Here is a 12,500-nt window from a genome sequence, read left to right on the forward strand (position 1 = left end):
TACACACACACACTCACACACACACACACACACACTCACATACACACATCAAGGCCTAAATGAAACCCGTTTCTTTTGTCTCCTGATTACGAATCAAGTCGAGGCAAGACTTGTTGTTGTTTTAGAGAGGAAGCACTTTCTAGTTTCTACTACCAGTCAAACCACAGTTTATTCATTACATTTCTCACATTATCACAGTTTATTCATGACATTTCTCACATTATCACAGTTTATTCGCTATAGTTTAGAAAATGGTAATAAAATATGAGCAGAACTCAGTTGATATTTGACTGGTTTTGTCCGTCCTTCTGTTAGACTGTCTCACACATGAATTATGTTGAATATCTGTCAGCTGTTAAATTTAACTACACAATTAGATAATACCAGTTTAGCTCAACCAATCACCAAGCAATGCTTCAGTGTGTTCAGTCTGTGTGTAAAAAGAGCATTAGCAATTAAAGAAAACACACTTCAGCAAAACATGATCAGCTCAAAGTGTCCCAATCATTTTTGGTCACAAATGTCACTGTATGAAGAATTATTGGCTATAATATGTCACACTTTACTTTATTTTGCTCTCCTCACTCACATAAATGAAGTATATTGTCCTGCACACACTAATATTCTGAATAATCTTTGGTTTGACTGTAGTTTAGGAGGTTCGACACTAAATGTTGGCTATAAAGCACATTATTACACTCTATTCTGGCTGTGAATCGCCAGTTAAATCTGTCATCATCTGACCATCCTGTGAAATGACCTTGTTTTTGCTCGCATGGCTTTTATTGGTGGATAAATCTGAAATCGGTTATTATTACCCTTGTTTTATAGCAAATTATACAGATGAGCTCTAGGATATTGTGTTAACTTGCTAATGCATTTCTCAAAACCTTTAAGCCTGTGTCATCGCTTTCTCAGCTTTCAGGAAGAAACTCACTTTATCATAACATAGTTTTAAAGAAAATTTAGAAAATAATATGCCATATGACAGCACTGCATCAAAGTTAAATTGCACTAATGCATTTTATTATGAAAAAAATGTGTATATATATATATATAGTGGCATAAATTATATTATTGCAAGTATTCATTTACTTGGAAGTGTTTACTGTGAATGATTGCATTTATGCATAAATAACACTTATTACTATTGGCATTTCTTCTTTTGAGACAAAATTGAACTCTGTTTATGTTTATATTCGTTTATGGGCAAGAGAATCTTTGTTGTGCTTTTAGGACGGAAACTGAAGATCTCATGTTAATGATTCACTCAGTTTCTAGTCTGTGGAAGTTCCAAGTGTATAAATACATCAATTAATTGAATAAATATTGATTTAATCCAAGGAGAGATAATGATAGTGATAATCTATAATAGTGGGATTTCTCACAAGTGATACTCATAGTTATAATTTATGAGGAAAAGTATGTTTTTGGACAGGTTGTCATTGTGGTACAGAGTCATCTTGCTTTGACTCATCCATCCATCCATCCAATCTTTTTTTTTCTTCTTCTTTTTTTTTTACATAAGTATATATTTTTTAAATTTTATTTATTATATTTAAAAAAAAATTAGAATTTTTTTTTTGACATTACATCCCCCATTGAAATGTAACGTCAAAACATCAAATGTATGCATTTCTCCACCATTAGAACATGCCATAGCTTTGAAATATTCCATACTAAGCTCCTCAAACTCTCAAACTAAATCCAGTAAGTGTTTGTTCCTCATTATCAGCCGGTTTCTGCGCACACAGATAAAAACCTGTTCACCCGGTCTGCATGTGTAAAGACCATCATATCCAAACACTACAACATCACTCACAGATTCTGACCACCAGACGACACTATATTACACCAGCTTTGATATATAACAACACTAAACAAGTTATATTTCAGGACAGATGCATTATACGTATGCCTGCTTCCTCCGGTTATTAAATATTTAGTTTCTTCATTTCGAAAGTGCCTTGAACACAGTGTTTTTTCCTTCCAAACATCATCAGATGTTCCTTCTGCCGTCTGGGATCCCGGATGGACGCCAGATCCGAAGGGAGAGCTCAGGAACGGGGTTTTCTTCATGCTTGCTTTCCGTCACTCTCCTTTCAAACACGTCCAATAAACAAAGGGCCGCCCTTCCGTCCTCCGTCTGATCATTCACATAAACATCAGCTCTTCATCATAACGTTTATCCAGAGCTGGAACTGTGAATTTCACCAGCTCTCATTCCTCTCTTCCATGCAAACAGGGAATCAAGAGGCCAAGCTGACTTTCTCAATATTCCTGGAGTTTGCTTGATTGCTTTGGCCTTATTTTTGACAGGCAGAGATTGTTGATTTGGATCCAGACTCTGGTTTCTGTGGTTGTGCTTTTGTACAGACTTGTTCTTGTACAAGATGTTTTTTGGGAAGTGTTTCCTGTGAGTTCTCTTTCAGCTGCTTTTGTCTAATTATCTTCTGTTTTCACGCTTAATCGCTCAATTAAACAATCCTATACGCGATTCTGATGAAGTTTCTCCTGCTCAACACTCTCTTAAACTTCGGCTCAGCAAGATCAAAAATACAGTAAAAATAGTGAAATATTATTCTAATGTAAATCATCTGTTCTCTATGTGAATATACAGTAAAGTGTAATTTATATCCTGTGATCAAAGCTGAATTTTCAGCATCATTACTCCAGTCTTCAGTGTCACATGATCCTTCAGAATGAGGATTTGATGCTCGAGAAACATTTATGATTATTATCAGTGTTGGAACTTTTTGTGAAACTGATGCATTTGTTTTTCCAGGATTTTCTTTGATAAATAGAAGTTCCTAAAATAATCTTTTGTAACATTAGAAATGTCTTTACTGTCACTTTTGATCAATTTAATGCACCTTTGCTGAAGAAAAGTATTAATTTAATTAAAAAAAAAATCAAACTGACCACAAAAGTTTGAATGGTAGTGTACTTAATATATTACTGTATTTAGTGCATTATATTTAAGCATCATTATCAACTCCATAGAAGACCATTAATATCTTCTGGCATATGTTTTGTATTTTTATGATCAGTTTTCTCTCATGTTTAGCTTGGCAGTGTCAGTGTGTGTTTTATGCAGTGTGCGTGCGTCCTTGGTTTATCTCCTCACGTCTCCTTAATTTTGTTTGGATGTTCTTGGAGAGTTTCAAGGCAACATTAGTTCTCTGCGTTCCTCACGGCGGGTGCGTTGCTCATTAATGAGCTCAGATGGCGTCACTCACACCAGTGCCAGGTTTACTGTAAATGCAACACGCGTTTTAATGGATAATAATGGGTGTGTATGACATTCTTTACTGAACTCCTCTGATGTTACACTGCTCACATCAGCTGCTCCCTTAATGAGGCTTTACGTCCAAAATCACAGTGATTATATATTGCATATTGAATATTTCAAAGCATCTGTGTTGTGTAGCTGTGGCTGGTGTTTCTGCTCTAAAGGTTAAACGCACCCATACACACCCTCTTTCAGCTCAGGTGAAGTTAGGTCAGTGTTCTCATGATTATCTTTTGCTTTGAGTTCGGACACTAATGCATTTGCTACATCAAAATCTGTGTGTAAAAGCCTGTTTTACAAGCATAAAAAGCTCCCCGTCGTGATCAACAACATCCATAATGTGTTCAGACGGCTTTATTTGCTTTAGCCGTTCGTCTGTATTGTGTGACCAGGTGTTCTGGGTGAGTTTTTATTCTTCATCATTGAACAGGGAGTCGCCGGAAAGTCACACAATACAAATGGAAGATCTTTTGTGCCCCATTATTTGCAAAGATTTATTTACCGTTTCTTTTTCCACAATTTTTAATCATCTTTTAACTTTTTTTTTTTTAATTCTCTTAATTAGTCTTGCAATATTTATTTATTTATTTATTTACTTATTCTTATATTTTATATTTTATTTATGCTAGATTTTATTTTACAATACTTTAAGGTCTTTTTTAGTATTTTTATTTACAATTTTTCCCACATTTTTTTATTACATTCATTTATTTACTTATTCTTATTTTTTATACTAGATTTTATTTATGCTAGATTTTATTTTACAATACTTGAATTATTTTTTTGTATTTTTATTTACCATTTTTTCCCATTTTTTTTAAATCACATTTTAACTTTTTTTTTTCTGCTTAAATAGTCCTGCCATATTTATTTGACTTATTTTTTACTATATTTTATTTAATTAATTAAATTATTTATTATTTATATTATTTATACTATATTTTATTTATTTATATATTTTCCATTTAATTTGACAATACTTGGAAGTTATTTCTTGGCCCATAATTTATTTTAGTATTTTATTACCATTTCTTTTTCCATCTTTTTTTTATTCCTGCAATATTTATTTACTTATGTATTCATTTATTTATGTCTTTATACTATATTTTATTTTCGTATTTTGTATTTTATTTATTTTATATATTTCTCACATAATATGAGCTTTATATCTCTAATCTATCTTTAGTCTGACTGGTAATTTAAAGTGTTCAGCCTGAGCTATTATCTCTGTTCTCATCTGATGTGTTCTTCATAACCCCTTCATTTCTCTTGATTTGGTGGTGTTATCTGCAGTTTTGAGTCTCTTACTATCTCCCAGTGATCTGCGATTGAGCGTCTGACACGCATGTGTCGAGCTGAGCTCTCCTGATGACAGATGTGGACCAGGATGAAGGACGTTCCCTCTAAAGCTCAGGGTTTTCAGCACTCGTTCCTGAACGCGCTTGAGAATAGCCATGTGTGTGGAGATCTGAGCGAGTGTGAAGAGGAGAGATGTTCTGCTTGTCATCATCCCGTTATCTATAGCTATCATTCTTAAGTGTGTGTGTTTATCTGGCCGTAGGGAGTAAAGCAAAGTGACGTCTGCCAGACGCAGAACAAATGTGTCTGAAGATGTTCATATTTTCTTGATCTAGTAAGAACTCTAGCAGCTGCATTTTGGACTAATTGTAGCTTGTTTATTGTGTATGAAGGACAACCAGCTAGTAATGCATTACAGTAATCTAGTCTAGAGGTCATGAACTAGTTTTGCGGAGCTTAGCGATGTTTATGAGGTGGAAAAAGGCTGTTTTTGTAACATATGAAATATGATTTTTGAAAGACAAGTTGCTGTCTAATATAACTCCCATGTCTTTAACTGAAGAAGATGAAGTAACATCCTTCTAAATGCAAATTGTATGTTAAGAGTAATAAGAAATACCTCAGTCTTTTCTGAATTTAATAGAAGAAAATTACAGGTCATCCAATATTTTATATCTTTAACGCATTCTGTCAACTTAGATAATTTAGAGATTTCATCTGGTCGTGATGAAATGTATAACTGAGTATCATCGGCATAAAAGTGGAAACTAATTCCATGTTTTGTTATAATATTACCAAGTGGCAGCATATATACTGAGAATAGCAGAGGGCCGAACACCGAGCCTTGCTGCACTCCATAGTTTACTGACGTTATCTTAGATTTTTCCTCGTTTAAAAAGACAAAATGGTAACGGTCTGATATATACGATCTAAACCAGCTTAATGCCTGACCCTGAATACCAGTGTAATTTTGTAGTCGATCTAAGAGTATTTTATTATCTATAGTGTCGAACGCAGCGCTAAGATCAAGTAAAACTGTACTGAGATACAGCCTTGATACTATAATAGTTTATAAATAATACTGAAATAACACTGAATCTATATTTTAGTCTACAGATGTGAATATGTTTCTGAAATAGACAGTTTTAGTTTAAATAGCCTTAAAGTACACTGAAAAAAATTTGTGTAGGATTTACTTTAAAACAATTTTCACTCAGAAATTGCTAGTAAATTTTACAAATATTTAAAGAAATATTTAATTAAATGTGAAATTTAAATAAATTAAATAATTAAAAGAAATTAAAGAAATATTTTAATTAAATGTGAATTTTAGAAGTAGAAAGACTGAAATAGTATTTTCTTGTAAACAGGGTTAAACTTTTTTTTTGTAATAATTTTTTTAGAAAAATTTTGAAAATAAAAATGAATAAAAACTACATAGACATATTTACAAAAACTATTAAAAATGATAAAACACTACAAAATTACTCAAATTTAACTAAAATTAAAATGAAAACAGAAAATAAAAAATTAAATAAATACAAATTATATTTGAATATATTAGAATAAATAGAAATAAATTGGAAATATTAATAAAAAAATATATATAATAGTATCACACATGAAACTATAATAACACTTTGTTAAACAAACTCCAAGAATGTTTTTAGTGATGCTATTTAAAAAAAAGAATTTCTTAAGAATGAATTTGAAAGAACAAGTCAAATTGTCAAACTCATCTGTCTTCTGGTCTCACAGTGAGACATTCACACACACACAGTTTTGCTGAAGACGTGATGGCGAGACGAGCGCTGACATCATCACCAGCCGCTGATGTCACCGATGTGTTCACACTCTGTGGTTTGTGTCGTACGGGTCTCTGCACGTCGACACACACACACACACACACACACACACACACACACACACACACACACACACACACACCACAGTATCCTGCAGGAACCGCACTCAAACACTGAGTTATGAGTTTGGAAGGTGTAATTATGCGATGTTGTCGAGTGATTTTGGTCAGACAAACGTGAGCACTTGAGCTCTTTTCACTTACTGGTGAACACAGGAACTAAAGGAAGAGCAAATGAGGAGAATTAGTGCATGCTTTTATTCTATAAAAAATTTAAATAAATACTTTAATAGAATTTAAATAATACTAAAGTGACACTTAATAGCTTAAATAGGTTGTATTTCATGGCAAACTTGCTGTCCTTCATCAACAATTTATGAAATGCATGCCAAAAATAAACCGTACAGTCCCAGAAAACCCAGTTTCCCACTGATAATTACAACATAACGATGCTGTTAATCTCACAAATACTGTCTTTCTGATGTCAGTTTATGTCTCAACTGGTTTTGCCTCAGGATCCATGATTTATAAAGAAACACAGTAATGAATAGTTTAACATTGAAACAGACTACACTGCTGTTTGAAGTCAGAATGAGTTTTTAATGTTTTAGAAATAAAGTCTCTTCTGCTCACCAAGGCTGCGTTTATTTGACCAAAAAATACAGTAAAAACAGTAAATATTATTCCAATTTAAAATAGCTGTTTTCCATGTGAATATATAGTAAAAATTAATTTAATTCCTGTGACCAAAGCTGAATTTTTCCTCCAGGTTTCAGCGTCACCTTCAGAAATCGTTCTAATATGCAGATTTTCTGCTTTTGTGGAAACTGATACATTTGTTTCAGTTTTTTTCAGGATTCTTTGATCTTTGAAAGTTCTAAAAGAACAGCATTGATTTGAAATAGAATCTTTTAAACATTATAAACGCCGTGACCGTCACTTCTGAACGCTAGCGTCCCGACCCGCTGCAGATCCGGGACGCTTGCTCTCCTCCAGGGCCGGGACTCAACGGCGTTCCCGCTTGGGAAAGTTTGTATGTGTAAAGCGATGCCTCTTCTTTTTCTGCACGTTTGTTGAGTTTACTGAAGATGCAGCAGTTGTTTATGTACTTAATTGAGCTTGCGTGATATTTGGTGGTTAGGTGGGAGACGAGGCCTGAGCTCATGGAGCTGGAATGATAATGGCATTCGTGCTTCCCCTCGGTCTCTCTCTCTCTCTCTCTCTCTCTCTCCTGTGGTTGATGCGAGAGACCCCGGTCATCTCTTCCAGATGCTTCTAACCCTGCAGAATCACTCTCTCTTCATCTCTCCTGCTCGTCTTAGTTTCACAGACACGCACACGCTCTCGAACGCTGTGAGGATTCTTCTCTTCTCAGACAGAGACGGCCCTGCTTATATATGACATATTTTGGCTCGCTATTTATTTATTTCGAGATTTTGTTCATTTTGAAATGTATTTAGAAACATTTATTCAGAAATAAAAATTTATTTAGAAATGTAATTATTTAGACATTTTAGTCAGTAGTGATTGATGGCCATATTTAGGCCAAATATGAATGATGTTTCGATGATGGACGGGTTTCAACTTCATACTATTAAATAAAATAAAATGTATTGTATATAATATTTCACATTAGGTGTATTTAACAACAGAAATTTAATAATCATATGTAAAAAATCAAACACTGCTTAGTTTTCACTGTATGAATTAATTATACACTGATTCTTATTAAAGCTACAAAAGTAATTCAGTGATTTTCTCTGATTGACATTAAGCACACACGGTTTATTAGGTTCTGTCACTTTAAGAGATGCACGGATACAATATACTGACACACACACACTTTCTTTCTCAGCTGTTTACTCCACTTAACACACACCTGACTGTGTTTAACTTCTCGTGCGATCTGAGAGTCGGCTTTCTGCGTGCGTGAGCACTTCGCTTATTGCTTTAATAATTAAGTCATGTAATCTTTTGGAGTACTAAAATCTAATTTACTATAAAAATGACATATATTGAGGTTTAAGGTCATATCAGCCCGTCTTAAACAGTTTAACTGAGAGTGGAAGCGGTTGAATTCTTGCTTCTGATTGGTTGACCGTCATTAATTATCTGTAATTGCTGTGAAGTCGTTCCAGGTTTGTTGAGCGCGTTATAGTTGCTTATCATTTCTTTCTGAGCTGTTTGAAGCAAAGATACGTAATCTGAGGCACAAACGAGAGCGTTTAGAGATGAACATTGACGCACATGATTATACACTGAAGAAAAGGGGTGTAAAATGTTTTGATGTAGTGGACTTCACCACATTACATTTGCACAGAACAAACTCTATAGTATCAGCTCTACATCTGTTTCCCGCACTGGATGAGATGCTTTGAGAGTCTCTCTATGATCTAACGCTGAATCAGACAGCGGTGACCCAGAACACAACAGGAACTCTATAAACTGGCTCAGACACAACACAATCCTCAATGTTGAGTCAGATTCCTGAGCTCAGCCGCTCTGGATGTCCTTCGTGATCTGTTCATGAGGACGACGGGTCTTCACTTTATGCTGGGTACGCACCAAAAGATTTTTTACATCTTATAAGATTTTCAAAATGTGATAGACCACAAACAAAGAAAAGAGACAAAGAAACCCAGATTTAAGCGTTTTGCTCCTATAGTGTGTGTGGTGTGCCATGATGTGACAGAGACAGCACACCACACACTAACAGATCTTCAACAAGAGTCTCGACTGTGAACACAGGACATCTCGCGAGACTTCAGAATAAGCATGCCGGATGATATGCAGGAAGAAATTGCGATGATAGTGTTTGGAATGATTTTCACAGAAAAAAACCCATTCTTTATTGTCTTTATTTATTCTTTATTGGATTTATTGTCTCTTTAGAAAAAGTTATTTAATCCCTCTATAGAACCTCACTGAACCCTTAACACTCAGCTTCCTGCAAGTGTGTGTGTGTGTGTGTGTGTGTGTGTGTGTGTGTGTGAGAGAATGACCGTGTCTTCCATCATCTCGCTTTCTGATTGGATATTGTTTTGTTTGACGTGATAATCTCCAGAGCGTGCGCTTGTCCTCGGGGTCCCCCCCCCCCAACACATCAGGATTTCTGATCGTAAATATTAAACATGTTGGATATTTGCGAGTCGCGATCAGGGCGGCTCCGACGTTCTTCCCACCAGGTTCGGACACTCTTAACACACCTCACACCAAGGGAAAATCTGATAAGATAATCTGTTGAACCATCAAGATAATCGGGACACAGCTAGGATTGTCGGAAAGGGGGAAATCGGCCCAAAATCAGCCCGATTATCTTTTGGTGTGTACCCAGCATTACCTGCGAACAGACAGTACTCATGTAAAACAGTACTCGCTATTAAATATAAAGCTTCCAAGTAAAGTTTTCACTGCAATGCCATTGAAGAACCGGTTTTGTTTCCCTAAAGAACCTTCCAGTGGTCAGTTCTTACAATCCTAAAGAACCTTTTTCTTTATAAAGAAAGAAGTCTTTTGTGCAATCTCAGCTTCATGATTGTTTATATCATGAATGTATATTTGTTCATGTATATGATTTACATTTACATTTACATTTAGTCATTTAGCAGACGCTTTTATCCAAAGCGACTTACAAATCAGGACTAAATTAAGCGAGTCATCATGAAGAGGCAAAAGACAACAACAACGCAAGAAGTGTTCAGAATACGAAGTTCAGGCATTATTCAGAGTAGCATAAGCATGATAAGTGGGATTTTAAGGGAAAGGTTTTTTTTTTTTTTTTTTAATTTTTTTTATGAGCTTAGGTGCTCACGGAAGAGATGGGTTTTCAGCTGTTTTTTGAATGTTGTCAGGGATTCAGCATTCCGGATGAGGGTGGGGAGAGTGTTCCACCAGCATGGAACTGTGAATGAGAATGATCTGGAAAGTGATCTTGTGGCTTTCTGTGATGGAACCACGAGACGTCGCTTGTTGATTGATCGTAGGCGTCTGGTGGGGATGTAGGCTCGTAGGAGTGAGTGAAAGTAGGAGGGAGCTGAGCCTGTGATAGATCTGTAAGCAAGCGTCAATGCCTTGAACTTGATGCGAGCAGCGAGAGGTAGCCAGTGCAGAGAGATGAACAGAGGTGTGACGTGGGCCCTCTTGGGCTCGTTGAAGACAAGACGAGCTGCAGCGTTCTGGATCATCTGTAGAGGTTTGGTAGCACATGCTGGAAGTCCAGCCAGAAGAGCATTGCAGTAGTCAAGCCTAGAGATGACCAGGGCCTGGACGAGGAGTTGTGTTGCGTGCTCAGTTAGGAAAGGCCTGATCTTCCTGATGTTGTGCAGCGCAAACCTGCATGATCGAGCTGTCTTTGAAATGTGATCTGTGAAGGTCAGCTGGTCATCAAACGTTACTCCCAGATTTCTGACCGACCTTGATGGGGTGATTGATGATGAATCAAGCTGGATGGTGAAGTCGTGCTGTAGAGACGGATTGGCAGGGAGGACGAGCAGCTCAGTCTTTGCCAGGTTGAGCTGCAGGTGATGTTCCTTCATCCATGTGGAGATGTCTGCCAGACAGCTCGAGACCCGTGCAGCTACTGTGGGATCATCTGGTCGAAATGAGAGGAAGAGTTGTGTGTCATCAGCATAGCAGTGGTAGGAGAAACCATGTGCCTGTATGATGTGTCCCAGTGATGTAGTGTAGATGGAGAAGAGGAGGGGACCGAGAACTGAACCCTGGGGAACCCCTGTGGTCAGTTGATGTGCTCTGGATACCTCGCCTCTCCATGGCATTTGTCCAGCTCTAACTGGATGTATGTAGTATCTAGTTTATCCGCATATCCGCAGTAGTGATGTTCGGTTCTTGAACGAATCACTCTTTTAAGTCGGTTCGCAGAATTGAACTGAACTTTAGTTCCAGGTTGATGATTCAAGACGCTCATCCGGAGTAGCAGCGAATCAATGAGCCGATGAGGGTTACTGAACCAGAGAACCAGTTCAGAATGAACCAATCGAAAAGAAGCTTCGACATTTAGCAGCAGCTCATTCGATTCTTTTTGAGTCGAACATGACTCTCAACTCGTTCATTTCTAGACACGCTCATGTTTGATTCAGTGAACCGGCTTAAAAGTGCGATTCATTCTAGAATTGAACATCACTAACACACAGTTCACTCACATCCAGATAGATGCTATATAGCAAATCTCAAATGCTTGATTGTTTATATCATCTCTTGATGTAACTACTATATTATCGTCCAGCTCTAATCTGATGAATGCGACTATAAGGTGTTATAAACCCTTACATCATGATGCTCAGTAAAGCTGCTTTGAAACAAATACAAACGAATACAATTGTCTTGACTTGACCAGGTTTCCTGACTGCATTTGTGTGAATGTAACGCTCAACCATCATCTTTATATATATATGTGTGTGTGTGTGTGTGTGTGTGTGTTTCTCAGAGTTGTCTACGTAACGAGCGTGACTACGAGAGTGTGGTGCTGATGCGACTGAGACAAGCTGAAGAGAGGAAGAGGCTGATCGAGGAGATGAAGAGAGAGGAAGAGGACGAGCTGGCGTGACCTCACACACACTCACACACACACTCACTTTGACCTTTGATTTTACAGGAATTAAACACCCAAACATCAATAAAGCCCTTTTGGAACGAACATTTTTGCCTTGAATATTCATATGGTGCTTTTCTACGGCAGGAGGATCGTGACATAAACAGAGACATTCATCTTCACTTTAATGAACATGAAAATAACAGAGTTAATGTTGAAAAATTCTATTTCATATTTGATTCTGCTGTAAAGCAGCTCTACTGAAGACAATAGCTCGATTCAGTTCAGTGTTGATTCAGTTCAGTGTTGATTCAGTTCAGTAACTGTGTCGATCGATGTTGAAGTTCTTCAATCAAGTTCAGGTCAGATATAAGCAGCTCTACAGAAGACAACAGTGTCATTATTATATTACTCAGTTATTATTATCTATTATCAATCATTCTAAGTATTCTGATACAACAAGAAAATTATGAAATATGGACATGAAAACAGTTCCC

The 12,500-nt window shown here is 36.5% G+C and overlaps 2 protein-coding genes across 2 annotated transcripts in view; one reads left to right on the top strand and one right to left on the bottom strand.

The window, feature by feature from the left end:
• The window catches only part of dnajc17 (DnaJ (Hsp40) homolog, subfamily C, member 17), a 60,852-nt gene extending 48,744 nt beyond the window's left edge, over positions 1–12,108 (top strand). Inside the window, exon 11 of the mRNA XM_084393614.1 lies at positions 11,899–12,108. Within this exon, the coding sequence (XP_084249740.1) occupies positions 11,899–12,018 (120 nt within the window). The 3' untranslated portion in view covers positions 12,019–12,108. The remainder of the gene's footprint in view (positions 1–11,898) is intronic.
• Positions 12,109–12,171: 63 nt separating this feature from the next.
• gchfr (GTP cyclohydrolase I feedback regulator) overlaps positions 12,172–12,500 on the bottom strand; it is a 4,380-nt gene continuing 4,051 nt past the window's right edge. The window contains exon 5 of the transcript XR_014625761.1: positions 12,172–12,382. The gene's annotated coding sequence lies outside the window, so the exon portion shown is untranslated. The remainder of the gene's footprint in view (positions 12,383–12,500) is intronic.

Source organism: Rutilus rutilus (assembly GCF_951802725.1).
Source record: "Rutilus rutilus genome assembly, chromosome: 21".
NCBI classification, from domain to species: Eukaryota; Metazoa; Chordata; class Actinopteri; order Cypriniformes; family Leuciscidae; genus Rutilus; species Rutilus rutilus.